General features: G+C 45.1%; 1 protein-coding gene across 3 annotated transcripts in view; it reads right to left on the bottom strand.

Moving 5' to 3' along the window:
• Positions 1-20,710, bottom strand: part of TMCC1 (transmembrane and coiled-coil domain family 1) — a gene marked incomplete at its 5' end in the record, with an annotated part of 138,635 nt that overhangs the window by 113,026 nt on the left and 4,899 nt on the right. For 2 of the 3 annotated variants that reach the window (XM_073591754.1, XM_073591753.1), the window contains 2 exon segments: positions 10,209-10,902; positions 17,208-17,315. In XM_073591754.1, the coding sequence (XP_073447855.1) occupies positions 10,209-10,721 (513 nt within the window). 3 annotated transcript variants of the gene reach the window in all.

The raw sequence follows: 20,710 nt of genomic DNA, 5'->3' as shown, positions 1-20,710 counted from the left end.
GTATTAAAAGACGCCCAATTTAATCAGCCAGGATAAAGGGTATTAAATGATTTGCCTTCATTCTGCGCTCTGATGGACATCTGGAACAGATTAAAGTTTTGGGCAGATCAGGACACCACCATTCACCCTCGCCAGGCTGCCCGCGGCCATCTCAGTCCAGGCGGACTTAAGAAGCTGCCTTTCCTTAGAGTGTATCCAAACCCCGGAACAAATATGTCAGATATTGCAGCTCATCAGTCTTTAGATGGGGCGGCTGCATTCGTTTTCTTTATTCAGGCTTTTTTTCTCCTCTCTATTTTGATCTGGTGATTCTGCAAATAGCACAATTCCTGTCCTAGGGTGACAACGGTCACTCACCGTACTGTATTTATGGAGGTGTTGTCACTCTAGGACAGGAATATAGAGCGCACCCCCCTCCTCCCCTCCATAGTACAGGAGGGAGGTGTTCTGCAGATCTTAGAGATAGCTAGGAACAATGTAACTGATATGAGTACAGCAGCATAGGAAGTAGGACTTGTAGTTCCACATTGGGTATGCTCAACAAGTCCTAGCAGTCCAAGCATCCAGCTAGCAGAACACAGGAGATGTGGAACTACAAGTTCCAGCAGTCCTTCCATCCAGAAAGCAGCACACAGCTAATGCGGAACTACAAGTGTCAGCAGTCCTAGTGAACTAGGGTATGTCATGTGACTGATGTTACCAGCCTTATAATATAGAAATACAAGTCCCAGCAGTCCTAGTGTCCAGATAACAGAGAATAGGAGAAACGGAACTACAAAACCCAGCAGTTCTAGTGAACTTACGCCTCTCTTGTGACAGATATTAATCTATTTTTAAGTTGGATGGTTTTAATTCAATAAAAAAAAAAAAAACAATTTTTATGAAAGCGGGATCTATATCAATCTGTAATTACCTGTTGAGAGGGGAATGGTCAGGGGGGCCGTCAAGGCGCGGTCGGGGGGGCCGTCAAGGCGCGGTCGGGGGGCCGTCAAGGCGCGGTCGGGGGGGGCCGTCAAGGCGCGGTCGGGGGGGGCCGTCAAGGCGCGGTCGGGGGGGGCCGTCAAGGCGCGGTCGGGGGGGGCCGTCAAGGCGCGGTCGGGGGGGGCCGTCAAGGCGCGGTCGGGGGGGGGGCCGTCAAGGCGCGGTCGGGGGGGGGCCGTCAAGGCGCGGTCGGGGGGGGGCCGTCAAGGCGCGGTCGGGGGGGGCGTCAAGGCGCGGTCGGGGGGGGCGTCAAGGCGCGGTCGGGGGGGGGCGTCAAGGCGCGGTCGGGGGGGGGGGGGGGGCGTCAAGGCGCGGTCGGGGGGGGGGCGTCAAGGCGCGGTCGGGGGGGGGGCCCGTCAAGGCGCGGTCGGGGGGGGGGCCGTCAAGGCGCGGTCGGGGGGGGGGCCGTCAAGGCGCGGTCGGGGGGGGGCCGTCAAGGCGCGGTCGGGGGGGGCGTCAAGGCGCGGTCAGGGGGGGGGCGTCAAGGCGCGGTCAGGGGGGGGGGCGTCAAGGCGCGGTCAGGGGGGGGGGCGTCAAGGCGCGGTCAGGGGGGGGGGCGTCAAGGCGCGGTCAGGGGGGGGGGCGTCAAGGCGCGGTCAGGGGGGGGCGTCAAGGCGCGGTCAGGGGGGGGGCGTCAAGGCGCGGTCAGGGGGGGGCCCGTCAAGGCGCGGTCAGGGGGGGGCCCGTCAAGGCGCGGTCAGGGGGGGCCGTCAAGGCGCGGTCAGGGGGGCCGTCAAGGCGCGGTCAGGGGGGCCGTCAAGGCGCGGTCAGGGAGGCCGTCAAGGCGCGGTCAGGGAGGCCGTCAAGGCGCGGTCAGGGAGGCCGTCAAAGCATGGTCAGGGAGGCGGTCAAAGCACGGTCAGGGAATGAGTGGGCATGGTCAGGGTACGGTCAGGGTACAAGCTGGCACGGTCAGGGAGCAGTCAAGGTGCAGTCAGGGAACAAGCCGGCATGGTCAGGGTACGGTCAGAGCGCACCATCTGCGCACCTAGTTGTGTGATAAAATACATATGTTGCTGGTCATCTATCAGTGTCGTGTTTGAGGCAACGCTCCTGAGTTTTTTTCCGCTAGTCTAACGCTGCACTACCGACCGAACATCCTGTAGTCCTGGAATCCGGGATTGCATCTAAAAACAAACATTTGGATCAGGATGGAATTTCGAGACGCTTCTGAGCACACCTCATGAAAGGCACGGGAACTGCGCCAGCGTTACCAACAGACGAGACGCCGCGTTGTGTAACCGGGCCTGGGGAATTATTGGACATTCTAGACGGGTAGCACAGAGGAGTCAGTGTGAGGGGTGTGCAGGCTGATTGTGGGATTCTTCCAGTGGAAGGATGAAGCAGCCTTCGGCAAATATTGACCCCGCACGCCGCTCTCGCCATCCCTGCCGCCCTCCAGGTGTCTGAATAATGGGCGCACTGTGAGTGGAAAATTCCTTCTCTTCGTTGAAGTAGGTTGAGCTCAGCCACACATAGAAGCCTCACCATGTCTACAGAATTCTAAAAAGTAAAAATGCTAAACTTTTCAAAACCTGCAGTCTTCATTAAAATAATACCTGGTGATCCCACCATAGACTACCAGACACTTCCTGTTATGGGGTGACAAACTGTCTACCAGACCATAGACTACCAGATCCTCATCCTCTGGATTCAAGCGTTCTCAATGTACAGATTATGGGTCTATGAATGGCTCCTCTAAAGACTGCACTGCATGTGCGCCACCTAGTGGAGGAAATGCAGAAAGTCCGCCATCATGCTATTGCCTCACTAGGCAAGAGGTTACATTAGTGTGTTGTCCCGGAGTTACACGTGCGAAATGAACTATTATTACCCGAGCCAAAGACAGCAATCCCTCCCCGAAAATTCCACATTTACCTGCACTGTAAACAGAACACGGGAACAGGCCGCTCGATTCCCGCTCATTTATAAAAACGCAGTCTGTCTAAAAGGCAATTCTGACCTAAAATCGCATTACATGGAAGTATTTAGTAAGTAAGGATCGACACGAGTGAAAGAACCTTATGTGGCCATAAACATTTGACCCTACAGCTGGCGCCCCGTCGTTGCAAAAGTTTTTCCCCTATGTTCCAGTTGGTTTCTTATTAAAAAAAATAAAATAAAAAGAAGAAGAGGGGGGGTATTTAAAAAAAAAAAATTATATATATATATATATATATAATATATATATATATATATATATATATATATATATATATATATATATATATATATATATATATAATTTTCTAATAAAAAAAAAAAAAAAAAAAGGGGGGGGGTAATAAAAAAAAAAAGGAGGAGGAGGTAAAAAAAACAAAACACAGCAGGGGGAGCGAGGGTGTTTTAAGAGTAAAAATGAGCGCTAAAAAAATCATTTTAAAAAAGCAGCAACAAAAATAAGAAAAAAAAAAAAACAGGGTGAAGGGGTGCTTAAAAAAAACAAAAAAAAAAAAATAACTTACCTGAGCCCCATCTCGATCCAGCAAAGTTGCAGGAGAGTCTCGGCTGCCTGGACTCTCCCCTCCTCATTGGCTGAGACAGCAGCCCGGCACCATTAGCTCCCGCTTATGTCAAAGTCAGTGAGCCAATGAGGAGAGAGAGGGGGCAGGGCTGAACCGCGGCTCCATGTCTGAATGGACACGGAGCTCGGGTGACCTCAATAGCAAGCAGCTTGCTGTGGGTGCATTCGGCAGGGGCGAAGGGCAAGGAGGGCCGGCAAAGGGGCCTGAGAAGGAGGAGGATCTGGGCTGCTCTGTGCAAAACCATTACACAGAGCAGGCAAGTGTAGCATGTTTTTTTTCTTTTTGTTTTATTTAAAAATAAACAGAGACTTTAGTATTACTTTAAAGAAAAAATGGGGGTTGCTACAAAAAAAATAAAAGTAGGGTGCTTTATAAAAAAAAAAAAAAAATTAAAAAAAAAAAAATAAACCGATTCTTTACAATCACTTTAGTTTGGTGTTGCACTCTGAAGGAATCGACTATGGACTTCGATATTAGAGGTGGAGATATAATGTCTTATGTTCTCTATGTACTAATGTTACATGACAGATCTCCAGTCCTCTATTTAAATCTGCTGGGACAGTCTTGATTGGGCGGTGTGGGAGGGGGAGGAGACACTGGCAGTACCAGGTACTGATCCTCGCTGAACTTTGCACGCAGTGTCTCAAAACCGTTATCAGGAGCGTCTAATAAAACTTTTCCTGTAACTGGTGTCACAAAAAGTGAAAGTATGAATCCAAAAGGAGCAAAACCTGAACGTAAAAGTGACACTAAACTGGTTTAAAAAAAATTCCAGTCTGTATTCTTAAAGAGGTCGTAAACCTCAGACATGAAATATGAACAAAGCATATCCCTCTATAGTGTGTACTTGTTTCACTCCAGAGCACCGAGTGTCATTTCTGTCTGCTGTCTCCTTCCTTTGCTATCAGCACTGCTAAGTCTTCCTGACACCAAGAAATAAAAATGGTGACAGGGAAGGGAGCTCCAGCACACAGCCTGTGATTGACAGCCTCTGCTCTGTTCCTGTACAGGGAGGGGGGTGTCCCTTTCCTCTAATCAGCTCTCACACAACCACTTTAACCGCTTAAGGGCCGTGCCCGCCTGCAATGTACGGTGGGCGGCTGGTCTGCGCAGACAATGCAACATACAGGTAGGTCGCTGCCTTCTTCTGGGTTTAAGGCGAAAATGGAGCTTAGTTGTTATGTAGCATGAGGCTGTATATTCTGCAAGATTTACATTTTTGGTAAACTCATTCAATGAATCCAAGCTCTGCAAGCTGAGATAACGTGCACTGCATTGATGCATTCACACAATTTCACAGTAACCATGAGATAAAACAAAGTTCAGGAATATTCCTTTATCTCATTGCTTTGCAAATCTATGTACACTACAAACTGTATGATTGAATCGGTTCTGATATCCCTGTTTTACTAACCTGACAGCTTATTATTCTAAATAGGAAACCTTAGTTTTGTTTGTAATTGTTTGTAATTATTAAAGATTCTAACTACCGACAAAAATAAGTCCTGACATTTAAAGAGCACCTGTCATTTCGGATCCAACAGGGCAGTGCCTGTTAGCGGGGATCCAATCACCTGCTCCCGCCACGCCCCTCACCTTGTGTCACTGCCGCATCACCAGCCGTCCCATTAAGTGAATGGGACTGTCAGAGGAGGAGCCAACAGCGGGGTCAGAGGAGGAGCCAACAGCGGGGTCAGAGGAGGAGCCAACAGCGGGGTCAGAGGAGGAGCCAACAGCGGGGTCAGAGGAGGAGCCAACAGCGGGGTCAGAGGAGGAGCCAACAGCGGGGTCAGAGGAGGAGCCAACAGCGGGGTCAGAGGAGGAGCCAACAGCGGGGTCAGAGGAGGAGCCAACAGCGGGGTCAGAGGAGGAGCCAACAGCGGGGTCAGAGGAGGAGCCAACAGCGGGGTCAGAGGAGGAGCCAACAGCAGGGTCAGAGGAGGAGCCAACAGCGGGGTCAGAGGAGGAGCAAACAGCGGGGTCAGAGGAGGAGCAAACAGCGGGGTCAGAGGAGGAGCCAACAGCGGGGTCAGAGGAGGAGCCAGCAGCGGGGTCAGAGGAGGAGCCAACAGCGGGGTCAGAGGAGGAGCCAACAGCGGGGTCAGAGATGACAGTTGCTCTTTAAAAATTACGATTTGAATCGAGTTGACTGAAATCAAGCCTTTTTTTTTACTAGGAATATAAATCAAATCCACCCTGATTCGCCGAAGAAAAAACTCTGGTATATTATCTTTAGTTATGGAAGAGAGAAAATATTGCAGGTTTTAGTGATGTCAGAATATTTAGCATTTCTGTGATCTGCATTATAATATGCAGTTTTGAAATGTTTCTGTATTAAGTAAGATTTTGTGGTACATTGTTTAGATCAGGGGGTCTCAAACTGGCGGCCCTCCAGCTGTTGCGGAACTACAAGTCCCATCATGCCTCTGCCTGTGGGAGTCACGCTTGTAAATGTCACCCTTGCAATGCCTCATGGGACTTGTAGTTTCGCAACAGCTAAAGGGCCACCAGTTTGAGACCCCCTGGTTTAGATGGATGCACAGTTCTTAAATAAAAAAAATTTAAAAATCCAGTACACACACCATAGTTTGTAAACGCTATAAAAACTTTCACACAAACCAATCAATATACACTTATGCTGGCCATACACTATACGAAAAATCGGCCGAACCCATTTTCAAAAAACGAACATTCTGCCAACAGAGTAAACAATAGCGCCATCATGTAATGACCGATAAATCGTTCAGCGGACACAAATGAATCGGTTTGTTCGTTTTCTTTACATATACCTAGTGCAAACAGTTCGGTTGGGAAGCACATATATATATATATATATACACACACACCTCACTCTAACTATATATCTCTCTCTATATCTATATCTCGCTCTGTCTCTCTCTCACTCTATATCTTAAACTCTGTTTGATCTGCAGTTGCCATGATGTTGGCATGACACCAGCCATTGGGTGGCTTGACAGATCGATTAAGAGCACAAGCAACTGTGAGAGTTATTTACATCACGCCATGCATACGGGTTTAGTTCCACTTGATGAAAAACCAGAGGAAAGTTTTTGAACTGGGACTTGGAACGTCATTGCATTCTCCATATTATCAGACGGCTGGGTACAGGGTTCAAGAAATGCGATAGTAATAGGGCACAATGCAATCGAAAGAACATGAAGGGTTCTCTCTCATGCGGTGATGTCATAAAAACTCCATAGCAGTAACCTGACTGTACAAAGTACAAATCAGTATTTAAAGTGGAACTCCAAGAAAAAAAAAAGAAAAAGCGAACTCCAGCCAGACTCTTTTTTTTTTTACTATTGGCGCTCCCTCCTCTCCCCTGCAGCGGCACTAGTTGACACAGAGAGAGAAGCGGGATCACATGACCAGGCCCCATCTGTTGTCAGCGCTCCCTCCTCTCCCCTGCAGCTTACCAGTCCTTAGATGCATTGGCTGCATTTCTTTCAGGCTTTTTGATCCTACCAGTAACACTTCCTGTCCCAGTCTGACAACGCTCACCGTACTGTGTTACAGAGGAGCAGCTTTGTCACACTAGGACAGCAAGTGTGTAAGGGGCTACAGTACACCTCCACCTCTCCACCATCAACACAAAGGGGAGGTGTTCTGTAAGGCACAGGAAGTGCTGGAAACAATAACTGGTACTCAGCCCAAGACGTTATCAGACCACAAGATTTCTGGCAGGATCAATGGGTATTTTCTTGATAAATTACGAGTAACCCCAACTAATCTTAAAAATACCCTTTCCCCCCCATTCCTAACACCTATGCTTTGTGTAACAAAAATTTATATGCTAATTTCAGCCCACTATGATCACGATCTTCTCCCTGTATCAGCCAGTGACCAACTACAGGGGAGAGGAGAAAGCACTCAACAGCTGGCAATACCCGAGTGGTGGCATCACCTATAAGCTTCTATGGCCCATCCACTGTTGTCGCTCTCTCCTCTCCTCTCCTCTGTAGCGGCGCTAGTTGACAGAGAAGCTGGTCACATGACCAGACCCATTCTGTCGTCACTGCTCCCTCCTCTCCCCTGCAGCGGTGCTGGTTAACACAGGGGAGCTGCTGAATTACATGACCAGGGCCAATCTGTTGTCAGCAGTCCCTCCTCCCCCCTGCAGCGGCGCTAGTTGACAGAGGAGCTGGATCAGGGCCATCTGTTAGTGCTCCTTCCTCTCCCCTGCAGCTGCGCTAGCTGACAAGAGAGGAGCTGGATCACATGACCAGGCCTATCTGTTAGCGTTCCCTCCTCTCCCCTGCAGCGGGCACTGGTTGACACAGGGGGGGCCAGATCACATAACCAGGCCCATCTGTTCTAAGCGCTCCCTCCTTTCCCCTGCAGAGGTGCAAGTTGAAATGGGAGTGGAATCACATGACGGTGCCCATCCGTTGTCAGAACTCCCTTCTCTCCCCTACAGTGGCGTTGGTCGACACAGGGGAGCCAGATTACATGACCGGGCCCATTTGTTGTCAGCTATCCCTCCTCTCCCCTGCCGCTGCGCTGGTTGACAAAGAGGAGCCAGAACACATGACCAGACCCAAATGTATATAGGCAAGTATATACATCTTTTTTTACACAGGTCAGTCAGCATAGGTGTTGGGGGGGGGGGGGGGGGTGATCATAATTAAGATTAGCCATGTATTATGCTCAAAACCTATGGTAACAGGCCAAAAGAGAGCAAATAAGAGAAGTTTATTGTTGGGATTTACATACACTAAAGGCCGGTCCACTTTAAAAATGGCAAAAGTAAGGAGCAGGCCACTGGAAGCAGCCATTTTTCCCTATAAATCAAAAATAAATATAAGAATTTAATCATTAAAAGATATAAACCTCCTTTCGTCTTCCTAGGATACTGAAGTTGCACAGATTATCTTCTCTGAATAAAATGGACGATAAACCAAACCAGCCGGTTCCAAGTATAAAGCAGAGAGGCACCGTAAACATGTGACACGCACTGGTCTACTTGTGCGCACACACACACAATATACACACGTTTATATATTATTATTGCAATGTACAGGCAAAGCTCGGTGACCTTGTTTCTGTGTGTGCGCATTTGGCTGGAGACCAAATAGTTGTGGAGACGGTTATAAATAATAAAGCATGGACTTAAAAGCACTCGGACATGCTCCAGACAGGTTATTATATATTCTGGAGGTCCTAAGAGACCTGCAGTGCCCGGGAGACTGCCGAGACGTACAGCAGCCTCCAGACAAGACACCATAGATAAGTGGGTAGCAGGTGGCTCTGAAGCTCTAAGTTCAATGCCCACCAGAAAAAAAAAAAAACATCAGCATGAAGTTTGTACATCACCCTTCACAATTTTGTGGATTTTCTCCATTTACAATCACAATTTAAGATCATAAGCAGAGTCTGGGGTGGGGGCACTGCACTGTTATGTTGTCTTAAGAGCAGCTGAACTCAACACAACAATATAAGGGCCACACTAAGATCATGTCAAACCACAGTGCTTGGAGATTTTGAATAGCCAAAAGATGGCCAAAGGTTTGTTGGCACCTGACCAACACATCCCGCCTGTATGGCCAAAGGATAGTGGATACCTGACCATCACACTTTCTATATGGCTAAAGCCTTGTTGACACCTGACCATCACTTTTCCTACACAACCAAATAAGATTTATGACACCGGACCATCACAATTCCCATATTGTCAAAGGACTGTTGACACCTGACCAGCACACTTCCTATATGACCAAAGTTTGTTGACGCCTAACCATCACACTTCATATATTGCCAAAGATTAGTGGAGACCTCACTATCACACTTCCTATAAAGCCAAAAGCTTGTTCACATCTGACCATCCCACTTACTATATGGCCAAAGGTTTGCTGACACCTGACCGTCACACTTCCTATATGACCAAAGTTTGTTGACGCCTGACCATCACACTTCCTGCACAACCAAACATTTGACCACACCTTACCTTCACAGTTCCTATATGGTCAAAGGATTGTTAAAGTCTGGGCACATTTTCTATATGGTCAAAGTTTGTTGACAACTCACCATCCCACTTCTTATATAGCCATGTCTTATGGACACCTAACCATCACACTTCCTATATGGCCAAAGTCTTATTGACACCATCACCTGACCATCACACTGCCTATATGGCCAAAGTCTTATTGACACCATCACCTGACCATCACACTTCCTATATGACCAAAGGCTTGTTGACTGACCATCACACTTCCTATATGGTCAAAATATTTTTTGACAACTGACCATCACACTTCCTATATGACCAAAGGCTTGTTGACTGACCATCACACTTCCTGTATGGCCAAAGTTTTATTGACATCGTCACCTGACCATCACACGTCCCATACGGCCAAAGTCTTATTGACGCCTGACACACTTTCCATATGACCAAAGGCTTGTTGACAACCAACCATCACACTTCATATACTGTATGGCCAAAGGCACCTCAATATTTATGCCCATAGTTTTGGAATTGGATGTCCATCAAGTTCATACTTGTGTGATGTCATATAGCGTAACATTTTTTCTGTATCCAGCTAGATCAGTACTAGACTGGTATTTTATGGTTTACATACTATACGAAAACTGTGGAATGTATTGGCACTATTCATCAACAATCTCATTAACATTTTAGTCATCAAGAAGGGCCCACCACCCCAGCTCACAGTCTTGGCCTCTTACCTTCTCAGCCGAATCTTCTGCAGATAAGTAGGAGGTGTTGGAGATATCCAGAGCTGCAGAGGCAGAGTGTGCATCGGTTGTAGATGAAGACCGCGGACGGGCAGGGTGTGAAAGGACAGCCATGATGTCCTGCGCAGATCGGCGGCTGATTTGCGGGCTCCCGCGTGTCTTGCCTTTACGGTTCTGCTGAAGGCTGCTTCCTCTTTTCACTTTAGGTGGAACACGAATCTGCTGCAGGACACGATTGAGGGCGCCGGGTTGCCCTGTTCCGTCAAGGTCCGACACCAGTAATGGGTCTGGTTCTGGATCCAGTTCTGACTGTGCCTGCAGGACATCATGCGGCGAGACGGAGGAGCGGCGTCTCTGATGCTGAAACAGATGCTTCAGGCCTTGGCCTATGTTGTCAAAGTGGGAGCCCTTGGAGGGCTTCTGGTCACCATCCACCAGCCTCCTCCCTTCTGTACCCCCAGGGTCGGCATCGTCACAGAGGCTTTCGCTGCCAGAAGTCTCCATCAGAGAACGCCAACCATGCCCTCTCACGCTAACTCAATGCTCGGATTGCTGCTTTATGGCGAAGGCCGGCGCGATTCTTATATTGATATGGTATAAACCCAAAAGATTGGATGGTAACAGAATGCAGTTGGCATAAGACTGGAGACAAAGCAATCGAGAAATCTCGGCTATTCAATGATATCTGTGGGGAAAAAAAAAAAAAAAGGGGAGATAATGAATTGTAGAGCTCTCTAATCAAAAAAGTCTTCATACCCTGTTTCCCCGAAAATAAGACCTAGCGTAATTGTCAGTGATGGCTGTAATATAAGCCCTACCCCCCAAATAAGCCCTACCCTGTTTCCCCGAAAATAAGCCCTACCCTGAAAAAGAGATCTACAAGGACTTAAACTAGGGCTTATTTGGGGGGTAGGGCTTATATTGCAACCATCACCGACAATCACGCTAGATCTTATTTTCGGGGAAACAGGGTAGTTTATTACGACCTGGCCTTTATAATCTGAACTGCAGGATATGCAAATACTGTCTAAATGCAAGAGTCACGTGTACTCTTCTTGAATCTCTACAGCAGGGGTCTCAAACTGGTGGCCCTCCAGCTGTTGCGAAACTACAAGTCCCATTATGTCTCTGCCTGTGGGAGTCCTGCTTGTAACTGTCAGCCTTGCAGTGCCTCATGGGACTTGTAGTTTCGCAACAGCTGGAGGTCCACCAGTTTGAGACCCCTGCTCTACAGTGCCTTGAAAAAGTATTCATACCCCTTTGAAATCTTCCACATTTTGTCACGTTACAACCAAAACCGCAAATGTATTTTATTGAGATTTTATGTGATAGACCAACACAAAGTGGCACATAATTGTGAAGTGGAAGGAAAATGATAAATCGTTTTCTAAATGTTTCACAAATAAATATGTGAAAAGTGTGGCGTGCATTTGTATTCAGCCCGCTTTACTACGATATCCCTAACTAAACTCTAGTGGAGCCAATTGCTTTCAGAGGTCATCTAATTAGTAAATAGAGTCCACCTGTGTGTAATTTAATCTGAGTATAAATACAGCTGTTCTGTGAAGCCCTCATAGGTTTGTTAGGGTACCTTAGTGAACAAACAGCATCATGAAGACCAAGGAACCCACCAGGCGAGGTCTGGGGTAAAGTTGTGGAGAAGTGTAAAGCAGGGTTAGGTTATAAAAAAAAAATATTCCAAGCTTTGAACATCTCGCGGAGCTCTGTTCATTCCATCACCTGAAAATGGAAAGAGTATGGCACAACTGCAAACCTACCAAGACATGGCCGTCCACCTAAACTGACAGGCCGGGCAAGGAGAGCATTCATCAGAGAAGAGCCAAGAGGCCCATGGTAACTCTGGAGGAGCTGCAGAGATCCACAGCTCAGGTGGGAGAATCTGTCCACAGGACAACTATTAGCCGTGCTCTCCACAAATCTCTTCCAGATCTGTGCAGTAATCCAGTGTGAGACTTCCTGTAATAAAGACCGCGCAGTGCTGCTCTCTCCTCTTGTGCAGGGTTGACTGGTCTTGTCTCCGCCCCCTCCTGTCGTTTTCTGTAGTGGGTGGAGCCTGCTGGGTCCCTCCCACAGCTCTGCTCAGGCTTTGTGCAGTACAGCGATTACAGCACTGCTACTTTTCCAAGGTAATATCTGTGTTTGCAAAGGCATTTGGCTCACAAAGTGGATTTATATCCTTTGTGGCTATTAATATATTTAGTTGACAGTTTTGTGGCATGAAGCTTTAAATTCACTAAAGAAACATCCTTGTAATAAACTTTTGGCTTCGTTTTTGAATCTTTGATGCCTGGTCACGAAGACCCACCCAGCTCCTGACTACATTAAAGTGATTGTAAACCTCAGGACATGAACTATGAATAAAGCATATCCCTCTATAGCAGTGGAATAACTAGAACCTTCGGGGCCCCTGTGCAAACAAAAAAAAAAACAAAAAAAAACACAAAGGGCCCCCCTTACCCCTTCCCCTCCAAGCCTGGTGGTGGAATGCCAGGTCTCAGTCACAAGCGCGAACATTGTGATCTTGGTAGTTCCACCACTTGTGTCAGTATTTTACAACTTTATTATTATACTTTTTTTTTTTTTTTTTTTTTTTAGGAGCCCAGTTGGGGGGAGGGCTTTGATGAGATATCAGGGGTCTAAACAGACCTCTGATGTTTCACCTTTGAGCCCCAGAAAGGAGATTGCAAACACAGCCCTCCATCTCCCTCTCTGCAGCCTCAGCTGCACTGAATGAATGGACATGAATATTACTGTACAGAGCTTCCCCTTCGTTCACAAACTGAAGCATAGTAAACAGTTTACTATGTTTCAGGTATGAATGGACAGAGTCAGTGATCGGAACAGATCACCGACTCAACATTCAGAAAAAGGGCATTTAGCAGCCCCTCCTCCACTTTCCATCTTGACAGATCTGACAAATACCCAGCAGCATGAGAGGGGAGGGGGGATCCCAGGAGAGCTGTGGGGAACAAGGGGGGAGGCCGGGAAACAGCACACGAGGGGGGCGGAGAAAGAAGCTGGAAAGGAGGGGTGGCGGCATATAGAGGAACCGATCTCTCCATTTTCCTCCTGCAGATGCTGAATACCCGTGCTTCTCCTCCTCTCCCAGGCAGTCAACGGCTGCAGGAGGAAAATGGAGAGATTAGTCCCTCTATATGCAAGTGGAAGAAGTTATGAACACGAATACTCACAGTAAAGACTGGCACCACATCCCATATAGTAAAAATAGATGGAGGAATTGTGGGATTTTTAAAGGTGCAAAAAACAGGAAATTATCAATTGTATATAAAAAATATATTTATTTGAAAAATAGAAAAGTAGAAATTCATCCAGTAAAAACGCCAAATAGGACACCAACTGTGGCAAGTACAATTTGGTACATAGACAGTGATACAGCAATATAGGATGGACTTCCCTACATGTTTCGCCCCTATATCGGGCTTCTTCAGGGGATGCTGGTCACATGCACGGGACAGTGCCTTCTGACAAAAAAATAAGTAGACAATTGAATAGATTAGAGTAGTGCAAAGGTCTATACATGTGATTGACAATTAACAAAATACAAAAATCTATGTCTATGTAACAAATTGAACTTGCCACAATTTATGTCCCATTTGGTATTTTTACTGGATGAATTTCTACTTTTCTATTTTTCAAATATATTTTTTATATACAATTGATAATTTCCTGTTTTTTGCACCTTAAAAATCCCACAATTCCTCCATCTACTATATTCCTCTACATGCAGCCGCCCCCTTCACTCCTCCTATCCAGGTGTACAGGGGGCCGCACGGGCCCAACCAGCAGGGGTCCGGAACGCAATTTCTACCCCTGTAGGTATGCCCCTGCTCTATAGTGTGTGCTTGTCTCAATCCAGAGCACCAAGTGCAATTTCTGTCTGCTGCCTCCTATCAGCATGAGTCACTTCTGACAGGTTTCCTGACACCAAGAGAAAAAAAGGTGACGGGGGGAGGGAGCTCCTGCACACCAGCTCTGTTCCATTGTGCTGTGCGGAAGGGGGGGGGGGGGGGGGGGTGTCCCTTCCCTTCAATCAGCTCTCAAGAGTTCTCCTCACTGAGCTCTGCAGAGTAACTTCAACTCCCCGTCCCTTGCTTTCTGAACTCAAGCTGTGAAAATTCTGCACTTTGAATACTGTAGAGGAGAGATGGCAGATAAACAGGTATAGCTTATGTAGAAGGATTTGTTTCATCTCGTATCACCTGAGGCCAGTCACTTCACTGGGTATATGTGAGGGTTTAAAACCCCTTTAAAGTAGAATTCCACCTAACAAGTCTTAAAAATCTCCCCTCCTCCTCCAAAACTTATGCTGACTAACCTATGTAAAAAGTTGTATATACTTACCTATTATCAGAACGCTCCGGTCACATGATCCTGAGTCAGCCAACAGCGGCTGGAGAGAACAGAGCACTCAACAGCTGGCAAATCTGGGAGTGGTAACATCACCCAAAGGCTCCCGTGCCCCAGTCATTGCTGGAGCTCCCTCTACTCCCCTGCAGCTGCCCCTGGCTGATGCAGGGGAGCCAAATCATGTAACTGGACTAGAGCGGGCTGAAAATAGATAAATATATACATCGTTTTTACACAGGATTAATCAGCATAGGTCAAGTTTAAGAAAGGACCTCCCTGTAGCTGCACATCGATGCTGCCCCTAAGAGGAGTGCGCAAGTGGCAACCTCAGCCTGGACCCCAGCCAGGCTGGACCAACGCGTTTCGCTCTGCCCCTCAGAGCTTAGTCATGGGAATCAGCAGAGGTGTTTTGGGTGTTTTGAAGACCAATTAGGTTCAGACTGGAATTCTACTTTAATAAAACATTCGAGCCACAGTGAATCTGAGCTAACTGACTGTTCGATATACAAGAAAAAATATATATAAGCAGATTAAACTTCTAAATTTAAATTTGGTACATCTAATAAAGCTAACATACAGTGCCTTGAAAAAGTATTCATACACCCCTTGAAATTTTTTGCACATTTTGTCATGTTACACCAAAAACATAAATGGATTTTATTGGGATTTTATGTGATAGACCAACACAAAGTGGCACATAATTGTGAAGTGGAAGGAAAATGATAAATGGTGTCAACATTTCTTACAAATAAATACGTGAAAAGTGTGGGGGGGGCATTTGTATTCAGCCCCCCTTTACTCTGATACCCCTAACTAAAATCTAGTGGAACCATTTGCTTTCAGAAGTCATCTAATTAGTAAATAGAGTCCAGCTGTGTGCAATTTAATCTCAGTATAAATACAGCGGTTCTGTGAAGCCCTCAGAGGTTTGTTAGAGAACCTTAGTGAACAAACAGCAACCAGAAGGCCAAGGAACACACCAGACAGGTCAGGGATAAAGTTGTGGAGAAGTTTAAAGCAGGGTTAGGTTATAAAAAAATATCCCAAGCTTTGAACATCTCATGGAGCTCTGTTCAATCCATCATCCGAAAATGGAAAGAGTATGGCACAACTGCAAACCTACCAAGACATGGCCGTCCACCTAAACTGACAGGCCGGGCAAGGAGAGCATTTATCAGAGAAGAGACAAGAGGTCCATGGTAACTCTGGAGGAGCTGCAGAGATCCAAAGCTCAGGTGGGAGAATCTGTCCACAGGACAACTATTAGTCGTGTTCTCCACAAATCTGCCCTTTATGGAAGAGTAACAAGAAGAAAGACATTGTTGAAAGAAAGATATAAGAAGTCCTGTTTGCAGTTTGTGAGAAACCATGTGGGTGACACAGCAAACATGTGGAAGAAGGTGCTCTGGTCAGAACTTTTTGGCCTAAAAGCAAAACGCTATGTGTGGCAGACACCACCCTGAACACACCATCACCACTGTGAAACATGGCGGTGGCAGCATCATGTTATGGGGATGCTTTTCTTCAGCAGGGACAGGGAAGCTGGTCAGAGTTGATGGGAAGATGGATGGAGCCAAATACAGGACAATCTTAGAAGAAAACCTGTTAGAGTGCAAAAGACTTGAGACTGGGTCGGAGGTTCACCTTCCAGCAGGACAACGACCCGAAACATACAGCCAGAGCTACAATGGAATGATTTCGATCAAAGCATATTCATGTGTTAGAATGGCTCAGTCAAAGTCCAGACCTAAATCTGTGAAGGAATGTGATGTAGATAATAATAATAGTAATCTGAAAATGTCTATTTTCTTATGTGCATACATATTTTTCTCCTTACTCATTATATAAGTATACAGGTTTGCTCTGTTTCTATATTTTCTCAAGATGGCGGGTACCCCCTACATCCCACACATCAGAAGAACGCGGAACTGAAGATAAAACCAAAGAGAGCCAAACCTCGTTATGAAAATTCTCCATCTTCTTTACTATCTTAACCAATGAGATGTACCTATTAGACTAACATAGCAATGACGTATTTGTGTGTATAAAACATTAACACCGCCTTGAATAAATTAGAAGTGTAACAGTAATGCTGCTGAGCGTGTCTCAGAGTGTTTACTTTTATATGCATGCATATCAACACTTTTCAAATTAGAGACAGCAGCAGATAACCTTGGGCTCGATTGGAGCTCTTAATCATTTCCATAACAAATCCAATTGAGAATCTGTGGCAAGACTTGAAAATTGCTGTTCACAGACGTTCTCCATCCAATCTGACAGAGCTTGAGATATTCTGCAAAGAAGAATGGGCAAAAATGTCCCTCTCTAGATGTGCAAAGCTGGTAGAGACATCCCCAAAAAGACTTGCAGATGTAATTGTAGTGAAAGGGGGTTCTACAAAGTATTGACTCAGGGGGGCGCCATACAAATGCCCCCCACACTTTTCACATATTTATTTGTAAAAAAATTTGAAAACCATTTATCATTTTCCTTCCACTTCACAATTATGTGCCACTTTGTGTTGGTCTATCACATAAAATCCCAATAAAACATATATATAATAGTGTGTGTGTGTACAATATATAAAAAATGTGTACTTACATTTGCTTAGTCATGGTGCAGTGCCGTCAATTTTCTGTCTTCTGGATTCTTGCTGACTGCACACTTGATATGTGATGAATGACCAGTCTTCATGGAGATGATGTTCTGCTGTAAAAGAGGGATAGAGCAGTTACTACAAGGAAAATTGCACTTATCAATCTGACTCATCTAACAAGACACTGCAAATAATAATGAAAATAGGTAAAGTGCAGCAACCCACAGCAACCAATCACATATTAACCAGGTAATGGCAAAGATGATTGGTTGGCTGAGTGTTAATACACTTTCCATGTTGCTTTTCAACTCTTCAATAAAGCCAAAGGTTTCAGTATAAGTGCAAATAACAGCAATTCTCAACCAGGGTTTCTACAGAGGTTGCTGGTGGGTTCCTTGAGCTGTGGTTGATTGACTCAACATCTGATGGTGCCTACATAGTTCCGGGTCTAACCTCACTGTGCAGAGCCAGCTGCATAACACAAATGATCTTTTTTACTGTCTGTAAGAGAAGCATTCTTAACATTGACTACCAATGTAAGGAACATTCTTCCCACTGATCACCAATGTAAAGAACATTCTTCTCACTGATCACCAATGTAAGGAACATTCTTCTCACTGACCACCAATGTAAGGAACATTCTTCTCACTGATCACCAATGTAAGGAACATTCTTCTCACTGACCACCAATGTAAGGAACATTCTTCTCACTGACCACCAATGTAAGGAACATTCTTCTCACTGACCACCAATGTAAGGAACATTCTTCTCACTGATCACCAATGTAAGGAACATTCTTCTCACTGATCACCAATGTAAGGAACATTCTTCTCACTGATCACCAATGTAAGGAACATTCTTCTCACTGATCACCAATGTAAGGAACATTCTTCCCACTGATCACCAATGTAAGGAACATTCTTCCCACCGGCCCTCAATAAATACATTTCAGCAGGGTTTCCTCTGGAGTAAAAAGGTTGAGAAAGGCTGGTGTGCAAAGATTACACCAACATAACAGAAATGTACCCATCACCAAAAACAAGTGAAGGTGCGCAGTGGTTGGAACCTCAGTGATGTCACCTTATTGAACAGACAAGCGGTGTTCTTGCAGTTATTAAAGTGGAGTGTGCAGCATTACAACTGCTTATCCTGTCCATCTACACTGCTGCGTAATTCATTAAGAATAAGGAATGAAAGAGTTTATTTACTGCGCATATATATATATATATATATATATATATATATATATATATATATATATATATATATATATATATATATACACACACATATCTCCAAAGACATGCTGGTAGGTTAATTGGATCCTGTCTAAATTGGCCCTAGTATATGAATGTGAGTTAGAGACCTTAGAGTGTAAGCTTCTTGAGGGTAGGGACTGATGTGAATGTACAATGGATATGTAAAGCGCTGCGTAAATCGACAGCGCTATATAAGTACCTGAAATATATAAAGTAAGTTTGGTGCTTCCCAGCCAGCTGATGGCGAAGGGAATGCCAAACTGAGAATGACATGCAGTCAACCCTCCTGTAATTAAGGGATAGTAAATATGACATTTTAATATGTAATGTTAATTAAGCTCCCCATCAAGAAAGCTGAGCGCAGGCCTGAAGGGGTGAGAGAGATATATATATATATATATATATATATATATATATCTCTATAGATATATATATCTATATCTCTATCTCTATAGATATATCTCTATATGTCATATTTACTATCCTTTAATTACAGGAGTGTTGACTGCATGTCATTCTCAGTTTGGCATTCCCTTCGCCATCAGCTGGCTGGGAAGCACCAAACTTACCTGGGTATAAGGTAGTAAATAACAAAAATTAAGAGTGTAGCGCTATAAGCTCAATAAATGTGTACAGTAAATTAGTATATAAAAATGGTGTAAGAAATGAATAACCTAATACAGTTATTACAACTGCTAAATGAGACTGTAGTGCACCAAATAAACAAATATAACAGTGACTGGTATATATATAAAAAGCAATAACACTTATGTGCATATAACACCTCAAACAATTTCGAAAGATATAATAGTCCATATCAAATAGGTGAAAAAGGATCAAAAAAAGTCTGTGATGATAGTGCATAAACGATGATAGGCGAATGCCTCCCAAACGCACAGGGGGATGATTAAGCCCAATCTGGCAAGTAAGTAGACCGTGGGATAACCGAAAGTGCACGGAAAGTTGAAATCGGTGCCAGGACCATCACCAGAAGAGTATGGAGGCTTACCAGAGTTTAATGGCCTGAAATGGCATACGCCATACAGGTCAAAAAAGCTTAATGACCTACAGGTCTAGGTAGCTTGTCTGGACAGATGTCATCTCCTCTCGATAGGAAGGAAAATCAGCACGGCTTCCACATCAATAGATACACCACCATAGACCAAATTCGTATTGCATACGAGAAGAGAAATACTCACATAGCGTGATAACGTTTTAACTTGGATTTATTAAAAAATAATTTAAAAAACAGACTCACATTTTCAGAAGATATGAAACAGCGTAAAAATCATATAGCGGCAGTCGTGAGGGGTCCACCCGACATGTTTCAACTAAACAGTCATCATCTGGGGAGATGGGGATGATGACTGTTTAGTTGAAACATGTCGGGTGGACCCCTCACGACTGCCGCTATATGATTTTTACGCTGTTTCATATCTTCTGAAAATGTGAGTCTGTTTTTTAAATTATTTTTTAATAAATCCAAGTTAAAACGTTATCACGCTATGTGAGTATTTCTCTTCTCGTATGCAATACGAATTTGGTCTATGGTGGTGTATCTATTGATGTGGAAGCCGTGCTGATTTTCCTTCCTATCGAGAGGAGATGACATCTGTCCAGACAAGCTTCCTAGACCTGTAGGTCATTAAGCTTTTTTGACCTGTATGGCGTATGCCATTTCAGGCCATTAAACTCTGGTAAGCCTCCATACTCTTCTGGTGATGGTCCTGGCACCGATTTCAACTTTCCGTGCACTTTCGGTTATCCCACGGTCTACTTACTTGCCAGATTGGGCTTAATCATCCCCCTGTGCGTTTGGGAGGCATTCGCCTATCATCGTTTATGCACTATCATCACAGACTTTTTTTGATCCTTTTTCACCTATTTGATATGGACTATTATATCTTTTGAAATTGTTTGAGGTGTTATATGCAAATAAGTGTTATTGCTTTTTATATATATACCAGTCACTGTTATATTTGTTTATTTGGTGCACTACAGTCTCATTTAGCAGTTGTAATAACTGTATTAGGTTATTCATTTCTTACACCATTTTTATATACTGATTTACTGTACACATTTATTGAGCTTATAGCGCTACACTCTTAATTTTTGTTGTTTTTTTTCACCCTGAGTCTACGGGTGTGTTGGCTGCTGCTCTGGTGCTCTCCTTTCTTTGGCGCAGCGCTGTACTTATCTCTTCCATCAGCATAAGGTAGTAAATAAACACTCGTCCTTTTTTCTTAATA

This window comes from Aquarana catesbeiana, linkage group LG07, assembly GCF_042186555.1.
Source record: "Aquarana catesbeiana isolate 2022-GZ linkage group LG07, ASM4218655v1, whole genome shotgun sequence".
Classification (NCBI taxonomy): Eukaryota; Metazoa; Chordata; class Amphibia; order Anura; family Ranidae; genus Aquarana; species Aquarana catesbeiana.
Note: the sequence above shows the minus strand (reverse complement) of the source record. Positions and strands in the feature narration are given on the sequence as shown.